Source organism: Myotis lucifugus, unplaced genomic scaffold, assembly GCF_000147115.1.
Source record: "Myotis lucifugus unplaced genomic scaffold, Myoluc2.0 scaffold_1503, whole genome shotgun sequence".
Taxonomy (NCBI): domain Eukaryota; kingdom Metazoa; phylum Chordata; class Mammalia; order Chiroptera; family Vespertilionidae; genus Myotis; species Myotis lucifugus.
In genome coordinates, this window is record NW_005872551.1 from 34986 (window position 1) to 54871 (window position 19886).

Below are 19886 nucleotides of genomic sequence, written 5' to 3' on the forward strand. Positions count from 1 at the left end.
AGAAGGAAACTCAGAATACTGGACGATTGTGATCGATTGTGATCTAAATGAACAGAGAAATCAAAATAGCAAAATAGTCATGAAGGAACTCAGCGAGATACAAGAAAACTCAGTTCAACGAGCTCAGGAATGAAATGAATGAACAGAAGGAGTACTTTACCAAACAGATGAGAAGTATAAAAAAGAACCAAACAGAAATTCTGCTGCTGAAGAAGTCAATAATAAGATGAAGAAGGAATATTTTAATAGCACTGATACACAATGAAAGCTAGTTGCTATTTCAAGACTCCCTATCATTGCCATCTTAGTCATCAATCATTCAAGTGCTGTCCAGATAAACAGACATAAGTACACTTAATTTAAAAATTCAAATATTAATACATAAATTTAAAAATAAAAATTCAAATATTTGCTAAATTTAACTATTTTATGAATGACAGCTGCTCAGCAAGACATTTTACAACAATTGGAATAAAAATGTTGAAGTAAATAGCAATTAACACTGCCCTTTGACCTAAGAAGATGACAAACATTTTCACTAAAAGAGAGAAATTTAACCTTTTAGTGCTACAAGTTATTTAATTCATTAAAATGATTTATCTCCATTTCATTTAAGTAGCAAATATCCATAAATGGTTAAATATTTAAATGTCAATCATTCATTTATGGTTAGGGGTGGAAAAGTTGGGGTTCAGCAAAACTTAAAAATGGTTATGAGCCATCACCAATTTAAAATCCATTAGAAAGTAAGCCAAAGCATCTCCAAGTACACCACTGGTTATTAGACAAGAATATATAATTTCTAAAATCAAAGTGACAGGCAGCTTTTTAAGAAGTTTAAAATGTGTCACTTTAGGCATAGTAATTGAATAAAGTTAATGATAGGTATCTCTTGCAAATGAGACATCCAGGGACTTAAAAGTGATTATAAAATTTCTGTCTCCTTTCTACATTAGCACAATAATTAAGACTTTTTATTAGTGTGTACTAGTCAATTAAGCAACTCGGAATTTCACCAAATGAAACACAAGAATTGTATCAGAAATCTGAAACGCAAGAGGAAAAAAGATAATATAACTAACCTGTGGTAAGTTGAAGTGCATGGACTTGAGGTAGGAATCCCCAAGTTTTCTCTTGGAATGGAATTTCTCTTGCTGAGCTGTTTCTCCCAGAAAAGTTTGTTGCTGACTTCTGCTAGCTTCTCCTTAATCCTAGGAAAACTGTAAACAACAAATGCTTAGTATTTTATTTTTCTCTAAGTGACTTGCAATTGTTTAAAGTAGCCAGGACAGTAAGTGGAAATGCCCATTAAATAGCATTTCGCAATGAAAATGTGTCAGAGAAGATCTGCTCTATTCAAGTACAGGTTCTTAATTTTTCTAAAAAAGTACTTATGTTTCCAGGCAGTGGGGGGAGGGGGTTCCTAACTAAGTACTTAATCCAAAGTGGGGAGGCTATCAGTGATGCAGACGGCTTATCAGGTAATACTTGCTGCCTTTGGAAGGGCTGTACTTACAAGACCTTTTAAGATGCCCTTGGACGTACTTAGTAGCCTCTTTAGAGATTAAAAAAAAAACCCTCAAAGACATTGTCAAGCATTTGCCTTCACCACCCTTGTACAATACACTTATTACCTTGGAGATATTAATCATTTAACACCCAGGCATTATTTAGAACAACAACCTGTAAGGGAGAACAAGATATCCTGGCTGGTGATCAAATGAATGAAAACAGCTCTAGAGGCCATCTGTCTATATTATAAAAGGCCCGTGGCCATAATGCTGGAACGCCAGAACAACCAAACAACCCATCACGAGAAGGTGCATGGAGCACCTCTCAGTAGCTGCCCCCAGCCTGCCAGCCGTTTGGCACAGAGTCGGGGTCTGAGGCCTGTGGGGCAGAGGCAGTGAGCTACTCTCGCACGGTGGGCCTGGGGTCCTGCCGGCATGGCGGGTCTGGGTTTTGTGTGATTTTGCTTGCTGGGCCTCTAGTTATGCAAAGTGTCTCCTTGGGAGTTCAACCAAAGACCGGGCATTTGATCACTTGCTATGATGTGTGCTGACCACCAGGGGGTGGTGAGGAATGAAGGAAGGCCCAGGCTGGCAGCCCAAAAGCCCTGATAGGCTCTCATTGCTGGCCAGGCCTAGGGACCCGATCTGTGCACCAATTTCATGCACTGGGCCTCTAGTCTATTGATAATAACAAAGTTCACAATCAAGAAAGTAAATATACCAAGTACCAGAATGTGTTGGAGTAACTTAACCCTTTGTGTTTAAGTTTTTATCTTAACTATTTCTATTTAGGGGGCTTCTGACAAGCAATTATACTAATAAAAAAGTAATATGCTAATTAGACCGGAGACCTTCTGAAGACCTTCGGACAAAGCCAGAGGCTTGGCCAGCCTGCAAACCGCCCCCAAACGGCCCTCAGCTCCTCACCCAGGCTGGCCATGCTCCCCCAGCGGGGACCCTCACCCTGATGAGGGCATGGCCAGCCTGCAAATGGCTTTCAGCCCCTCACCCAGGCTGGCCATGCCCTCCAGTGAAGTCCCCCACCCCGATGAGGGCATGGCCACCCTGCAAATGGCTTTCAGCCCCTCACCCAGGCTGGCCATGCCCTCCAGTGAAGTCCCCCACCCTGATGGGGGCATGGCTGGCCTGCAAACCACCCCAGCCACTCACCCAGGCCGGCCACCCCCCCCAAGGTGACCCATATCCTGATCTGAGACCCCCTTCAGGGCAGACCAACCAGCCCCAACCAATGCACCAGGCCTCTTTCTATATTAATAAAAGGGTAATACGATAATTAGACCAGGAGACCTTCTGGATGTCTGTCCGGACAGAGTCATAGTGGCGGGGCCAAGACAGAGGTGGTTAGGGCCAATCAGGCCAAAAGGGGAGGGCAGTTGGGGTTATCAGGCTGGTGGGGGGACAGCTGAGGTCGAGCAGGCCGGCAGACAGAGTGGTTAGGGGCTATCAGTCAGGCAGGCAGGTGAGCAGTTAGGAGCCAGCGGTCCCAGATTGCGAGAGGGTTATCTGACTGCCCATTTAGGCCCGATCCCTGTCGGGATTTCCCACAGGGATCAAGCCTAAACTGGCAGTCGGACATCCCCCAATGGGTTCCCAGATTGGAGAGGGTGCAGGCTGGGCTGAGGGATAACCCCTCCTCCCCTGGGCACTAATTTCGTGCACTGGGCCACTAGTTTTATAATAATATCGCTGTTTAAATTTTAGAGCTTCAAGACACTCAGCTTAAAGACTAGTAGTAGACCCAGATAACTACATGGAAATATTAAGTGGGGAAAATAAAGGCAGGTAAAAGCAAAAAAGGGGGAGAGATGAAATCATCTTAGAGGGACATTTGAAAGGTAAGTTTATTTACTAACATCACTTTCCAAAGTTAAACGACCTAGTTGGCTTTCACGCCCTACTAATCTATGAACCTGGCCCAATAGTAACTATGTTTAAAGTTTAGAGGCTAATTAATGAATTAAATTTATTTTCTCTGATTCTGCATTTGACTTACTCAGTTAGCTGATTTTCCAGTAACTTTCTGCCTTCCAATTCTTCTTGGTAGAGTCGCACATATTTTTTCAATTCTCTTTCCATATCATCTTGAGAAGTTTGCACTTTAGAGATTTCTGATTCCAATTCTTTATTTCTGAGTTCCAAGTGACTTGTTGAAGCCTGATCATTTATCATCTGCTCTGACGTTTCTTGAGATGCTCTTTGTCTCTACAACAAATAAAAAGGATACATTCTTAAAGTAATTATAAGCTGAACACTTATATTTGTTTTCTTTAGTTTTGAGTCATCAACTCAGAGATCAGCTTTAAGTGTGAAAAAAGCTGAAATTTAAAATAGTTATCATCAATGTCCACTGAATTAAATCTGAGTTATAAAGTTTATCATTCTTCTATTAGTACTCATGTAATCTGATAATTCAAAGAATAATATATCAGTATAAGATATTAAAAGTTAAAAAATATAACTTAATTCAAGAGTATGGTACAATTTTGAAATCACGTTTTTTACCTTTTCTTCCTAATAGTCTTATTTTACATCAACTGGTCTTAAAACTAAAATGAAGGATCATTTGGAAAGATCAATTTAGTGATAATGTTGGAAACTAAAATAGTGAAAAGGAAAAACAAATGCCACCTTCCTTCCAGAAATCTACAAAATAAATTGCTATTAAAGGGAGTAAAGGAGAGGCAAAAATACTGTATTTATCGAAAAGGTAATTTGCAGTGAAATGAATTAAAGCACAATAAATCAAAAAAATTAACCTGTAAAAGTGAATTGACTTTTTCTACTTTGTCTGCTACATCCCGTATTGCTCTTTCTTCAAGCTTCTTTTTATAGTCTTCTAATTCACAGATTTCTACCATATTCTTTTCTATATTTCTGAGGTTTACTGCTTCTTGTTTTGCCTTCTTTACTCTATCCTTTAGTTCTTCACGTCGCTTTAGAAGTGCTTCCATTGATAACTCCTGTTGAGGTGTCTTTTCCTCATCCAGACGTATACATTTTGAAGATGATGGTTGCAGTTTTGCTATAAGCTCATCATTCTGCATGAATAAAAGAATATAGTTTGGTTATGAAGGTGTGGACACCAGTATGAAATTTTGAAATGAATTCAGTGGCAATAAAATGTTACCTATACTCTGGTAGGGTCTTAGAATGTGAAACCTTCAATTGCTCAGAATCAAGATCAAAGTTAAAACAACCAGGAGTCACAAAAATGTATTTACTGTTGTCATCTTTGCCACACAACATCTCTTCTGCCCTTGATTTATACTCTTTTTTTCTATGACTGTTTCATGTCTTTCCTCCACAAAATGACTATGCATTGCTCCTGAATAGAAAGTCTCATATCTCTTCCCCCATCTTAACACTTCATAATCTTACACAAAAGTTTTAGGGATATGGTATTCAGATATTCAGGACGGAGTCAAAAAATGCCTCACAAAATAAGACTTTGGAAATGAGACTAATTAATTAATCTTATAAATATAGACTCTAATGTCATATGTCTTTTATTGAACTGTGAAGTTTGATGCTAATTTGAATTGCATTCCAAAAAGAAATGATTCCCCGAGTTACTGAGAAATTACATCTCTCACTGTAAAAGTTTAGCGAGATGAGCCCTACATTTTTCATAATAAAAAAAAAATGGGGATGGGGCTTAATCCAATAGTGCTATCTTGAAATTCTCTGTTACTTCCCACAAACTAAGGAAACATAGTAAACAAAACAACATCATCAACAACAACAACAAACTTGCTGGAATGTCAGTGATCATGACTTGGGAAGAACTACTTTCCTTCAGATACAATGATTATTTGGTAAGACAAGGTGACGGATGTCCAGTTTTTGAAGCACGTCTCCAGATTCTCTGGCACTTGTCCAGGAAATAGGTACTGGCCTCAGTGCTACCTGGGTTCTGGTGAATAGGATATGGTGACTGCTGTGTGACTGCTATGTCTGGGTGCCATAGGACTCTCTCCCCAGGGAAGCTCACCCTGGGAACCCAGCCACCATGTTGTGAAGAACGAAGCAGCCCAAGCCACATGGTCATCCTCACACAGGTGTCCAGCTGAGACTGCCCCAGCGAACGTCCCAGCCAAAAGCCCGCTGCACCTGAGAAACCCGTGAATGACCAAGCCTTTAGCGATGATTCCACTTCCCAGCTTCAAGTCATCCTAGCTGATGGTAAGTGGAAAAGAAAAGAGCTGGCCTCACTGCAGATTTGTGAACAAGTAAATGCTGCTTTAAGACACCAGGTTTGGAGGTGGTTACTGAGCAGCAATAAGTAACTGGCACAGATACTGACATTATAAATAGAGTGCTGACACTAAAAAGGAAACACACACATGTATGGGAGCACCTCTGAACAGGCGGCAGGTGGAACCCGACATAATGTAGAGAAGCGTGAGAATGAAAACCAAAAGGGCCTCCAAGAAAGGGTGAGTGGAGGCCTGATGGCCCCTGAGGAGGCTGACAGTAAGGGCTTCTGGGCAAGTGAACACAATGACACTGAAAGGATTCTCACTAGGAAGCAGCTGAAAGTGAAATCGATGAGAAACATAAGCTAAAAATAGACAAATAAATATAAAAGGACCCCATTTACCGGGTTAAAATATTGATTTCTTGTTTATACCTTCTCCTACATGTCCAATTGTCAAATAATCCTAAAATAAAGAAATGGCTTCTGGGCTAACATCAAATCCAGGGTGTCCAGAAAACATGTTCGAAGGATGAAGTCAAAACTCATAAAACTCTTAAGACCGTAGAAACATTTACGTGGTGCCTCAAAGGATTTTCAGAATGTAAGAATTTTAACGGCACTGTTCTATAACACCTCCAGGAAGCCCAGGTGAAGAGCTGATCTGAAAACAAGTGGTGAGGTGGCTTTTCTGATGCCATGAACCCCAATAAAATTAACTGGACAGACACTCAAAGTTCCTAAGAGAATGCTAGCTTGGCCTCCTGAAGGGAGACCGAGACAGTACACAATCAAAAGGGCCTCTGGGCTTTAGATGTTCCACAGGGAGGACGCAGGCTGTAAAAAGAGCTGCAAGCACAGGCCATTTTTTATGAAAAGGACAGAGCAAAGTCTCAGAGGGAACAGCCAAGGGCCACAGAGAAGCACTCCAAGGTCAGGACTAAGCTTTCCTTTCCTCAGTGAGGAAACAGAGAGGATTGTGAAATCATTTTAAATCTCAGGGGCAAAACAACTGCAATGCCTTTTGGCACCATTTAAATACAATTTCTCTAGCTTACTTCACGCTTGTTTGTATGTTATACCTCAGTGTTTCTCCATAGGAAACAAATTGGCTTTAAAATTTTGAGATTTCAGCCCTAGCTGGTTTGGGTAAGTAGATAGAGCACAGCCTGCAGACTGAAGGGTCATGGGTTCCATTCAGGTAAGGGCACATTCCTGGGTTGTGGGCTCAATCCCTAGTAGTGGGGTATTTAGGAGACAGCCCATCAATGAATTCTCATCACTGATGTCTCTTTTCCCTTACTCTCTCCCCCCGACCTCTCTGAAAAAGAGTGCTGAGGTGGCTTATCTAATGCCCTGACCTCCAATAAAAGTAATATATCGACTATCTACATATATGTATATACATATATGTATGTATGTATGTATATATATACTAGAGGCCTGGTGCACAAAAATTTGTGCACTCTGGGGGAAGGGGGTGTCCCTCAGCCAGGCCTGTGCCCTCTCGCAGTCTTGGACCCCTCGGGAGATAACGACCTTCTGATTTAGGCCTGCTCCCGGGTGGCAGAGGGCACACCCAATCCCTAGGTGCAGCCCCTGGTCAGTCTCAGAGCAGGGCCGATTGGGGAGTTGGAGTGCTGCCCCCTGTCATGCACAGAGTAGGGCGGATTGGGAGGTTGCGATGCCACCCTCAGTCATGCTCAGGATAGGGCCGATTGGGGGGTTGGGGCACTGCCCCCTGTCACACTCAAGGCAGGGTCGATGGAGAAGTTGCGGAGCCACCCCCTGTCATGCACAGAGCAGGGCCAATCAGGGGGTTGGGGAGCTCCCCCCTGTCATGCACAGAGCAGGGCGGATTGGGAGGTTGCGATGCCACCCTCAGTCATGCTCAGGATAGAGCCGATTGGGGGGGTTGGGGCGCTGCACCCTGTCACACTCAGGGCAGGGACGATGGGGAGGTTATGGCTCTACCCCGTTACACACAGAGCAAGGCCCATGGAGCGGGGTTGGGGCGCTGCCCTCTATCACACACAGAGCAGGGCCGATCAGGGGTTTGGGGCACCGCTACTGTCACAGTCAAGGCGGGGCTGATGGGGAGTTTATGGCTCTACCCTGTCACACACAGAGCAGGGCCAATGGGCAGGTCGGGGGGTTGGGGCGCTGCACACTGTCACACACAGAGCCGCAGGGAGATCAGTGGTTTGGGGAGCTCCGCCCTGTCAGGCACAGAGCAGGGCTGATCAGGGGTTTGGGGCGCCTTCCCCTGTCATGAACAGAGCAGGTCAGATATGGAGGTTGTGGCCCCGCCCCCTGTCACAGAGCCGCAGGGCGATCAGGGGGTTTGGGCGCTGCCCCCTGTCACGTAGATCCCGGGGCCTGGATCCTCGGTGCTCTACTGATCCGGTCCCAGGAGGCATATTACCCTTTGGGGGCTGGCTGGTTTGCCCTGAAGGGTGTCCTGGATCAGGGTGGGGGTCCCCACTGGGGTGCCTGGCCAGTCTGGCTGAGGGGCTGAGGGCCGTTTTCAGGCTGGCGGGTGACTGAAGCTCCCAACTGCTCCTTTTTTTCTTATTTTTTTTTCTATTCTGGGCCAGCTTTAGCTCTGAGTCCTCGATGCTGAAAGCCAGTTTCTGACCTTTGTTTTTCCTTCTGTATTTGATACAATCTTGTGGTCTGGCTGGCTGAAGCCTGGCTAACTGAAAGCCGGTTTCTGGGGTTTTGTTTAGCTTCTATATTTGCAACATAGTTGCTTAGAGTTGCAGCTGAGTGGCCCGCAAGTCAGGGGGGGGGAACGTTGGAGTCCGCAGTCACTGGAGCAAGCAAGCCTCCCTGTTTGCTTCAGTGCATGGCTGCTGGCCGCCATCTTGGCTGACAGTTAATTTGTATAAGGATATGCTGATTAGCCAATGGGAAGGGTAGCGGTCATACACTAATTACCATGTTTCTCTTTTATTAGTGTAAATATTTAAAAATAAAATAAAATTTGAAATTTCAAAGTCAGGCATTTCTGAAGAGGAAAGGTGACAGTCCAGATTTTAATCTTCTCCTCCCCACGTGGTGAAAGCTACTGGCAAGTCTATGAATTATGAGTTAAACACAATGAAAGAAATGGCTAAGTCAGCAGATCCTGTTACTAGGATTTCATGGAAATGGAAGTGAAGTGGGAGGCACTGGGTTAGAGGCTGAAGGTTTAAATGCAGACAAAAAGGAATGGGTGTTATCGTTGTAAGCCTACTGTCACAGAGTCAGCAAATCATAAGCTGGCCATAAGCTTTATCAAGAAACAAGAAATCTCCATGAAAGTAGAGGTAAAAACATGCCACTACACTGACTTTTTTTTTTATTACATAAAACAGCTGGTACTATGCAAGATGACTCATAAAATTTGATTTGGTACTGGCATAAGGACAGACTTATTCATCAGTGAAGTAGAAGGGAGAAACCAAACCTAAGCCCAATTTGTGGCCAACTGCTTTTTGACAAGGGTGCCAAACAATTAAATCAGATATGAGTAGTCTTTTTAACAAATTGTCCAGGGACAGCTGGATATCCACATGCAAATGAATAAAATTTGACCTCTACCTCAGACCATACATAAAAGTTAACTTAAAATGTAAAAGCTAAAACTATAAAAGACTTAAGAAGAAAACATAGGTGTATATCTTCATGAGTGGATTTGGCATCGTTTAAATACAATGTCTCCTCTGCCTTACTTCAAGTTTATATGTGAAACCAAAAGACAAAAATAGATTAACTGGACTTCATCAAAATCAAAACCGTCTGTGCTTTGAAAGGCACTATCAGGAAACTGAAAAGGTGAGCTACTGAATGGAAGAAATATTTGAAAATCCTTTATCTAATAAGGCATTTGTATGTAGGACATTTAAAGAACTCTTACAATTCAATAATAAAAAAAAATCCAATTAAAAATGGGCAAAGGAATTGAATAGTTTTTCAAAGAATATATACATGTCAAAAGATGGTGAATATCACTAGTCATTAGAAAATTGTAAATCAAAACCAATAATAAGATGCCACTTCACACCCACTAGGATGGCTGCAATAAAAAAAAAGCGATGACAAGTGTTGGCAAGAATGTGGAGAAATTGGAACCCTCATGCACCGTCAATTAAATACAAATGGTGCAGCCACTGTGGAAAACAATCAGGCAGTTTCTCAAAAGGTTAAAGATCTGATCAAGCAATTCCATTTATAATTATATTCCCAAGAGAATGAAAACAATATGTTCACATAAAAAGTTGGACATGAATGTTCAAAGCAGTATTAGTAACAACACTAAAAAGTGGAAGTAACCCAAAGGTTCATCAAATGATGAATAGATTTTAAGAAATGTGGTCATGTCATGCAATGAAATGTTATTCAGCAATAAACAGGAATGAAGTACTGGTGATACGTGCTACAAAAGAGATGTACCTTGAAAACATTATGCTAAATAAAAAAGGCAGTCACAAAGGAGCACCTACTGTGTGATTCCACTGATACGTAATGTGCAGAACAGACAAATCTAGAGACACTGAGAGGACAGTAGTGGTTCCTGAGGGCCAGGAAGAGTGGGGAAGTGGAAGCTGGCACAGGGTGGTTGGTAATGGGCACAGGGCTACTTTTTAGGGGGATGACAATGTCCCCAAACTGACTGTGATGATGACTGTGTAACTCTGTGAACACAGACAAAGGCACTGAACCGTACACTTTAAATGAGTGAACTGCATGGTATGTTCATTATGACTCAGTAAAGCTGCCACCAAAAGTTTTTTGGACTTGGTGCTGGTGCCAGGGTTCAAGACATAGAGCAGTGGTTCTCAAGCCTCTGGCCCTTTAAATACAGTTCCTCATGTTGTGACCCAACCATAAAATTATTTTCATTGCTACTTCATAACTGTAATGTTGCTACTGTTATGAATCGTAAAGTAAATATCTGATATGCAGAATGGTCTCAAGCGAACCCTGTGAAAGAGTCGTTCGACCGCCAAAGGGGTCGTGACCCACAGGTTGAGAACCACTGACATAGAGAGTTAACAGTAGGCCCTTTTTATACAAAAGTGATAAAGAAAAAGCTGTCTTTTTCACTGATACCAAGTCTATAAAATTAACAGAAAAATCTATATTTCACTACTTAAAGCATTGAATGATATCTATTTCCCCAAATTAGGTGAATTTTGGGTCCAAAAACTGATTTAAAATTACCTTCTGTTTTGGCTTTTTAGACTGAATTTCCATGTCAGCTGGACCTGGTTTTGAATCTCCAGGGAAACTAAGCTCTTCATTATCACATTCATGTAATTTCTGTTTTGCAACTTTTAGGAGTTTTTTAAGTCTGAAGAAATGTACAAAACAAATATGTCAAATTCTTTAAGATTAAATATTTAGTTATTATTTAAACAGATATTATGTTTATAAAATCATATAAAATAAACAAATCTATAAATTATGATGCTCTCATTTGTTCTAATCTAATATTTTCTGAAAGCATACTAGCTAAATTATAATCTTCTGTAAATAAAATGAAAAAAGCCATGACATATGTGATATGGGTATATAGTTAATATTGTAACTATATAGAGTCCTTATATTCATTTGACTATGTTAATATAAAACATTAATCTATTATTAAATATCAACTAGAAACCAGAAATCAGTATCCAAGGTGAAAAAGAAAACACAATTACATGTGAATGTTTTGGAAAGACACAAAAATACCTTTTGGTACCTACTGACAATAGTCTACAAGAAGGAAGAAAAGTACCAACATCAAGGAGATCATTCAAAATAGGAGAATCAGGAAAGAAGAATCTTTGAAGTCTGAGTGGAAGGGGAAAGCAGAAAGAGGCAGAGGTTTAGAAGAAGGGAAATCAGAGAGATAATGTGTAACAGTCTCTTCAAGACTGTTTTAAGAAAAGATCTTTGCTAGCACAATGTTAAGAAAGTGAAAGGGTTATAATATAGAGAAAGACAGTAAAGTGAAAGGAAACACACTGAGAGAATCAAAGAACAAACTTAAGAATTCAGCCAATAAACAGAAAGGAAGCCATGTGGGGGCTCCCCAGACATGGGAAAAAATGCCATTGTGTTTCTATGAGTGATAAACACAGGATTACCCAGCTTCTTCTTTAAATCATACAAACATTTTGTATATGTGATCTCTTTTATAACTAAAAAAAGAGAAAGAAGCATAGGCCAAATCAAGATAATTATTGGCATTGTTAAACAGTGACACAGATAGGTTTTAGTTATTAAATTACTAGAGGCACAGTGCACGAATTCATGCACAGGTGGCATCACTCAGCCTGCCCAGTGATTGGGGCTGATTTTGGCCATCTTGCCCAGTCCCAATTGGGCCCAATCGGGGCTGGCCGGCCAAGGGGAGGGACTGTGGGAGGTAGGCCAGCTGTGGGAGGTTAGCCTTGGGAGTGCACTGACCACCAGGGGGCAGCTCCTGCATTGAGCATCTGCCCCTTGGTGGTCAGTGGGTATCATATCAACCAGTGGACCAGTCGTTCAGTCAACCGGTAGTAACAGTCACTTATATATACACTAGTAGCCCGGTACACAAAAATTTGTGCATTCGGGGGTGAGGGTGAGGGCTGGGGCCAGACCCCTCAGCCCAACCTGCATCCTCTGTCATGTTCCAGGACCCTGGCCACTCCTGGCCTAGGCACAGGCCTACAGGTTTGGGGTGGCCTGGCTCCCGAGGCCCCATTTTATCAAGAGAACAAAGTCAGCGTTAGTTACAGCCCTCACCGAACCCAGTACACTGCATCTGTGCATACAACTGCCTCATTCATGTGCCTGCTTTGCCCTACTGAATTACTAACATCTTGAGGACATAGCTCTGTCTTATCCTGCTTCAAATTTCGGTACCTGTCCTGGTGCCAAGGACCTGAGAGGTTTGCTGAGTGAGTGAATAATGAGTGAGTGAATGAGGGAATGAATGAGTGAGTAAATGAATGAGCAAGCAGCTAAGGGGCAGGAATTTCTGCTGTGTTGCCATGGCAACAGGGCAGAAGTTCTGGCCCCACTCCCGGCTGCCTGAAGTTCCCGCCCTGCTCCCAGTGCCTGGCGCCCCTCTCCTGGCTGCCTAACATCTTGAGAACATAGCTCTGTCTTATCCTGCTTCAACTTCAGTGCCTGCCCTGGTACCAGGGACCTGAGAGGGTTTGCTGAGTGAGTGAATGACTGAATGAATGAGCAAGTGAATGAGTGAATGAATGAGCAAGTAAGTGAATGAGCAAGCAACTACCGGTAGCAATAGTTCGCACACCGCTCTGGGCTGCCTGACGCAAACCCTGGGCAGTTCCTGCCCTGCTCACAGGGGCCCCACTCCCCTCTCCCAGTTGCATAGTTTGCGCAGAGCAAAGGCAGTCCGGGTGTGCATGTTGGCAGATCCGTGCATTAGCACCCACCAACCCAGGATCCCCACGGGAGGGCCGTTTCTAGGCATGGCCATTGGCAGATTGGTGGATTAGCACCCGCCAAACCGGGATACCCACGGGAGGGCTGTTGTTGGGTGCAGCCGGTGGCTGATTGGTGCATTAGCACCTGCCAACCTGGGATCCCCACGGGAAGGCTGTTTGTGGGCGCTGCTGGTGGCTGATCAGTGCATTAGCACCTGCCAGCCACGGATCCCAGCAGGAGAGCCATTTCTGGGCGAGGCCATTGGCAGATCTGTGCATTAGCACCCGCCAACCTGGGATCCCCGGGCGGGCCATTTGTGGGCGTGTCCAGTGGCAGATCACTGTGGTCCCGCTGGCCAGCCCTGGGTCGGGTCCCATACGCTCTGCTTGCCACCCGGGTCGCAGATAGCAGGCCTGGATGGCAGCGGGACAGGCAGGATGGTGCTGTCCCGTCAAGACTGTAGTCTGCAAATTAGCCGCCATCTTGGTTGGCGGTTAACCGCCATCTTGGTTGGCAGTTAATTTGCATATCACCCAATTTAGCCAATGGGAAGCACGTTGGAGGAATCGTTAATTACCATGCTTGTCTATTATTAGATAGGACTAGAGGCCCGGTGCACAAAAATTTGTGCACTCAAGGGGGGGGGGAGCAGGAGTCCCTCAGCCTGGCCTGTGCCCTCTCGCAGTCTGGGACCCCTCAGGGATGACCACCTGCTGGCTTAGGCCCGCTCCCCGGGGGATTGGGCCTAAGATGGCAATCAGACATCACTCTGGCAGCCTGGCAGCCTCGGGGGATGTCCACTTGCCAGCGGGGAGCAGACTTAAGCTGTAGTTGGACATCCTTAGCACTGCTGAGGAGGCAGGAGAGGCTTCCACCACCACCGCTGTACTGGCAGCCATCAGCCTGGCTTGTGTCTGAGCAGAGCTCCTCCCATGTGAGAGCACCCTGACCACCAGAGGGCAGCTCCTGCACTAAGCATCTGCCCCCTGGTGGTCAGTATGTGTCACAGTGACCAGCCAGTCCCAGTCCTTCTGCTGTTAGGGTCAGTTTGCATATTACCCTGTTACTATATAGGATAGAGGCCTGGTGCATGGGTGGGGGCAGGCTGGTTTGCCCTGAAGGGTGTCCCGAATCAGGGTGGGGGTCCCGCTTGGGTGCCTGGCCAGCCTGGATGAGGGGATGATGGCTGTTTGCAGCTGGTCACACCCCCTTCAGGGTAGGGGTCCCCACTGGGGTGCCTGGCCAGTTTGGGTGAGAGCCTGAGGGCCGTTTTCAGGCTGGCGGGTGACTGAAGCTCCCAACCTCTCCTTTTTTCTTTTTTTTTTTTTGATTCTGGGATTTATTTGCCTTCTATGGCTGTCACTGGAACTGAGGGATGGCTTTAGCTCTGAGGCTTGGCTCCAGCTCTGAGACCTCGGCTGCTGAAAGCAGGTATCTGCTTTTGTTTGGCTTCTATAATTGAAACACTGTTACAGCTCCAGCTCTGAGGACCGGCTGGCTGAAAGCAGGTTTCTGGGCTCTGTTTAGCTTCTATAATTGCAACATAGTTGCTTAGAGTGCAGCTCAGAGGCCGGCAGCAGCAGGTGGGGAACCTTGGCTTCCTCCATCACTGGAGCAAGCCAGCCTCCTGTTCGCTTCAGCTGCCTGGCTGCTGGCCACCATCTTGGTTGGCAGTTAATATGCATATCTCGCTGATTAGCCAATGGGAAGGGTAGCGAAGTTGCAGTTAATTACCATGTTTGTCTATTATTAGATAGGATAGATTTGAGTGCAGAAGGGATGCACACTATGAGAAGAAGGGAATATCACCAAAGAGAGCAGATATGTTGCAGAATTAAAAATTCAAGGTAGACATGAAAAGAACAGTTGACAGGATATGCAAAAGGCATCCTCATTATGGTTTTACGAATCATAAAAAGGTAAGTACAATATCATGTCCTTCAAAGCAGTTTCAGATTGTGATGTGTGATTCTCCAGTAAGTTTTTAAATAGGATAATTTAATTATAAAAATTTACAGAGGAAATAAATTTTATTTTTAATAAAGTAAAATGACAGTTAAATCTTAATTCATGGCAGAAATGTTCTGAAATATTAAAATCTTACCGAGTAATCTCTTTTTCTAAATCACCAATTTCATTTACTTCTTGCTGCAACCTCTGCTGCAGAAATATATTTAAGTCAATATATTTCTTTAACTCTTCTTTTTTGTGCTGACATTTTTAAAAAAAAAATTAAAGAAAATTATTTTTAAAAATCTAGAGACTCTACTTTTTTAAAAATATGATTTCTAATGAATTCATGAATAACATGCGTACACAAGTTTATAAATGGTAGTAGACAGGTTTATAAAATCTAGTTTATAAACTTGATGCCAATAGGACAGATTTAAAAAATAATGACTTCTTACAGCAGCTTAAATTGATTTTATATTTTCACCACTTTCTTTATGGAAATTAAATTGCCAAAGTTTGTGAAAACAGAGGTTTTGATATATAAATTACTAAGGGCTAAAATACTTTTTAAGGCTACATTGACCTTTTAGTTTCTAAAGATGCCCTAGAAACATTTTCATCAATAGTTCAAGATATTCCAGGTTCAATTAAATCACATCTTATTAAGGTAATCTTTGAAAGCTTCCCATGCAGTCCCCATTACCTTATGGTGGTAATCTGACTTTAGGATGAGGTAGAATCTCATTCTCTGTAATCTTTCTTCCATAGGTTTCATTTTCTACTTTTCTGTTAAACACTTTCCTCTTTAAATAAAATGTCTTCTCTGTTACATAAAATCATAACTTTTACTTGATTTTTGTAGCTTTTTCTGTCATCCTGTTGTCCCCACCCATTAAATATAACATTTTTTTAATGCAAAGGTCTCACCCATATATTCATATTTTCACCACTCAATCTTTTTTCTTTCTTTCTTTCTTTTTTTTTACATAAGAAGCTGACTATCAATTCTATAATTTCACTAAAATTTTTTGGAGAGTCATCTTCTTTTAGTCCTTTAATGCTTTACTTCTCAGCAGCGACTGATAACAGTGATCATATACACACTGTCCCTCCAGTCCTTCAACTGCACTTCATTTCTAAACAGTAAACATGATATACAGTCTTCCACTCTGTCTATTGCTTTTTTATTTATTTATTTTTGCTTGGTTTTGAAAGAAGTGGTAGCATGTTTATTTTTCTTCACCCTACTGAATGCCATAGACTAGAACTACATTGATTGAGGTTGAAGGGAGATGTAACAAGTTTAAGAAACTCAATACCTGGTTTTACAATTTGATGACCTTTGTTTTGAATACTTAAGCTAAAGATAAGGGCTAGAGATTATGTACTTAGCATAAGAAAATAAGTATATAATCAATACAACAGAAATTATGAGGAATTTCAAAAGAACAGAAAGATAATAACATCTAACAAAGAATCCCTAAAAGGCAGAAAGCTGATAGGATCAACTCCCAGACATACACAGAAGAGGAATACTCTGAAGAATAAATTAGGGGAGCTCCAGTCCAGCAGTGGCTAGAGACAGTGGTCACCAAAGACAATAGGGTGTTTTTTCACCTTGTAGTATGGAAAATTTCTAACAAACAAAAGAAGATAGAATATTATATTGGCCTTTCATAGGTTCATCGCCCTGGTTTACAATTTTATTTTTAATTTCTTTTCTACCTCACTTCTTTTTTATTTTCTTTCCATCACAATGTATCCCCTCTATGGCCTTTTCCATCTCCACCCAACTCCATCACACACCTGGAAATCATCTGTTGTCCATGTCCATGAGTTCTCTCTAATTTTTTCTCTTTTTATTCCATCCCTACACCATCCCCCAACACCACCACCGCAAGCAGCAGACAAGTACCATATGATTTTACACATATATGGAATTTAATGAACAAACTGAACTACCAAGCAAAATAGAAACAGACTTCCAGAAAGCAGTCTATTCCCTTCTTAAAAATCTCTCATAGATACTTCAATCTCAGCACTTCAAACCAGATTCCCTAATCAACATTTCTAGCCTTGACCCCTTTACTGAGGTCATCTGTACTTTTCTTTCTCCCTTCTTGCTCCTCATAAACAACATCCTCAACCACACACTCATAAACCATGAGTGACCTGGATCGCCCTTGTAGATTGCTAAGCTTGTACATTTTATGTTTATTCTTATTGGCGTTACTGTGAGTGTACTACTGTTGTGTTCTGAGTCTGGGGGCACCTTCATCCTTAGGATGTTGACCAGCATTCTCTGTCTTGTTTTTCTCTTATAATGCAAGTGTTATTTTTGCAAGTGGCAGATTGTCAATTATTTGCCTTTAAAAATAATAATACATTCTTATTTCATAGAGACCTGACCAATAAAAATCTTCTGAAGTTCTTTTCACATGTTATCTCAACTATATTGTTTGAAGGCTTGGGAAAGCTAGAGCTATCTTCTTCTTGCCAATGCAGACTCTTTACCTCAACATTGTGTTGATCAAATATCTTAGTTTGAATTCCAAAACTGCCAGTGATATAAAGTATTTAGTTGTATCTTAACAATAGGTAAGCTCAAATGTGTTCAATGTATACACAGATAGGTACACTTATATCAAATAATATCCCCCACAGACAAATTAACACATACAAAGACAAGATTATATCTTGGGAAGAAAATTAAGACAATGGGGAATTCAGGGCTAAAGCATTCCACACAAATGAGATGACAAGTGCAGAAATGAATGAGGTCACTGAGAGTTGAAAGAGAGAATGCTTCATAGAGGGGAGATTGGGAGCCAGGTCTGAATAGATATAGGATGAGGCAGGAGGGAAAGAAACTGAAAAGACAGAATGGACAGCATGAGTAAAGGCTGAGAGGTGCTGAAATCAGCCCAGTTATCTCAGAGGATAAAAATCCCATGACAACGCCCTGACTGGTTTGTCTCAGTGGATAGAGCATCGGCCTGCAGACTGAAATGTCCCAGGTTTGATTCCCGTCAAGGGCATGTGCCTGGGTTGCAGGCACATCCCCAATAGGGGGCGTGCAAGAGGCAGCTGAATCGATGTTTCTCTCTCATGGATGTTTCTAACTCTGTATCCCTCTTCCTTCCTCTCTGTAAAAAATCAATAAAGTATATTTAAAAAAATAAATCCCATGACAACAAGAGAAAAACCTATGTTCACACCATGACTTGTACAATATACTCATAGTTGAATTACTAACAGCCAAAAAGTGAAAACAATACAAATTTCCATCAATTGATAAATGGATAAGTGAAAGAGCCACATGATGAAGTATTGTTTGGCAATAAAAAGAAAGAAATAAAATATTGTTATGTGCCATAATGTGGACACACTTTAAAATATGAGATTAAGGGAAAGAAGCCAGTCCAAAGGACTATAACTTCTGTGATTGCATATATATATGAAATATCCAGAATAAGCTAATCAATAGAGACAGAAATGAGACTGGTTTTTGCAAGGAACTGGTAGTTACTACTAAGTGGTGTGGAGTTTGTTTCTGGAGTGATAAAAATATTATATAATTGACTGAGGTGATAGATGCACAACTCTCTGAATATGTTTAAAATATTGAATCATATAATTTATACAATGTGTGAATTATATCAATATTTTAAAAATATCCATTAGTGGATCTAGAATTGATTTTTTTAGTTGTCATTTGTGGATGTACATATTACAATGATCTGAACATTTCCATGCTTTTATAATATTTCCTAGTGAGAAAAAATGAAAGATATGCCTACTTCAACTGGTTTGTAGAATGACCTTCCCGCAGAAAACCCTTCATCTCTTGCTCTCTGGGAAGCAAGTTGTAGGTCTCCTTTTGATGTCTGGCAATGCTCATGATCCTGTACAGCGGTAGCCAGTCTAGACTGGTATGATTCAACTTCTGCTTCCAGTCTTCCTCTGTTTTGTTGTTCATCCTCCAGTTTACTGTTTAGCACAGTATTCTCAACATTCAGAACTTCAAACTGCTCATTGTGTTGAAATACTGTTTCTCTTATTGTCTTTTGAAGATGGTCATTCTTTTCGTTGACAATTGCAATGTCCTCAAAATGTTCTTTTTCCATTTCTTGCTTCTGATTTTTTGCTGTGTCTATTTCCAGTCTCAGCTTGGCATTTTCATCCCACAACATGCAATTTTCATGCAATGGACGTTCTTCTTTTTCAGAACTTTCAGGAACCTAAATAACACAAAGGAGACTTTTAGCTACAACATTGAAAAACATGCCATGATAGCTTCTGAAATTAAAGAATAACTATGTTTATAATTTTAAAAATTGCAATAAGTAGGTATCCTTCTGGAAAAAATAGAGTTGGATCCAATTCCTTAACTTTTTCCAAGCACAACATCTCTAAATTTCAAAAATTTAATATACAATTATGAATTTTTAAAATGAAAAATATCAGAAGAGAATTATAAGAGTCTCAAAATTGGAAAGGGTTTTCCTGAATCACCACAAATCCAGAATGCATTAAGTAATTGATTACTAATTCTTCCTACACTTAAAAATTGAGATTACAGTCTGAACACACAGCTGCTCCACAGTAAGAGTATTAACCCTACATATATTAGGATAAACTAAATTTCCTAAAATTTTTCCCCAATATTATCCCATAGACATTCTATTTTTCTAATACATTCCTAGATAGTTATAAAGACTACCTCCATGAACAACGGATAACCAAGCATTTTCCTAAGCACTTCTACATCCATCAATGACCTCATTCAG

General features: G+C 41.5%; 1 protein-coding gene across 1 annotated transcript in view; it reads right to left on the reverse strand.

The window, feature by feature from the left end:
- Positions 1-19337, reverse strand: part of LOC111824435 (ankyrin repeat domain-containing protein 26-like) — a gene marked incomplete at its 5' end in the record, with an annotated part of 40020 nt that extends 20683 nt beyond the window's left edge. The window contains 4 exons of the mRNA XM_023748528.1: positions 1083-1220; positions 3526-3734; positions 4289-4570; positions 18897-19337. Coding sequence (XP_023604296.1) covers positions 1083-1220; positions 3526-3734; positions 4289-4570; positions 18897-19337 — 1070 coding nt within the window. The remainder of the gene's footprint in view (positions 1-1082; positions 1221-3525; positions 3735-4288; positions 4571-18896) is intronic.
- Between the last annotated feature and the right edge of the window lie 549 nt (positions 19338-19886).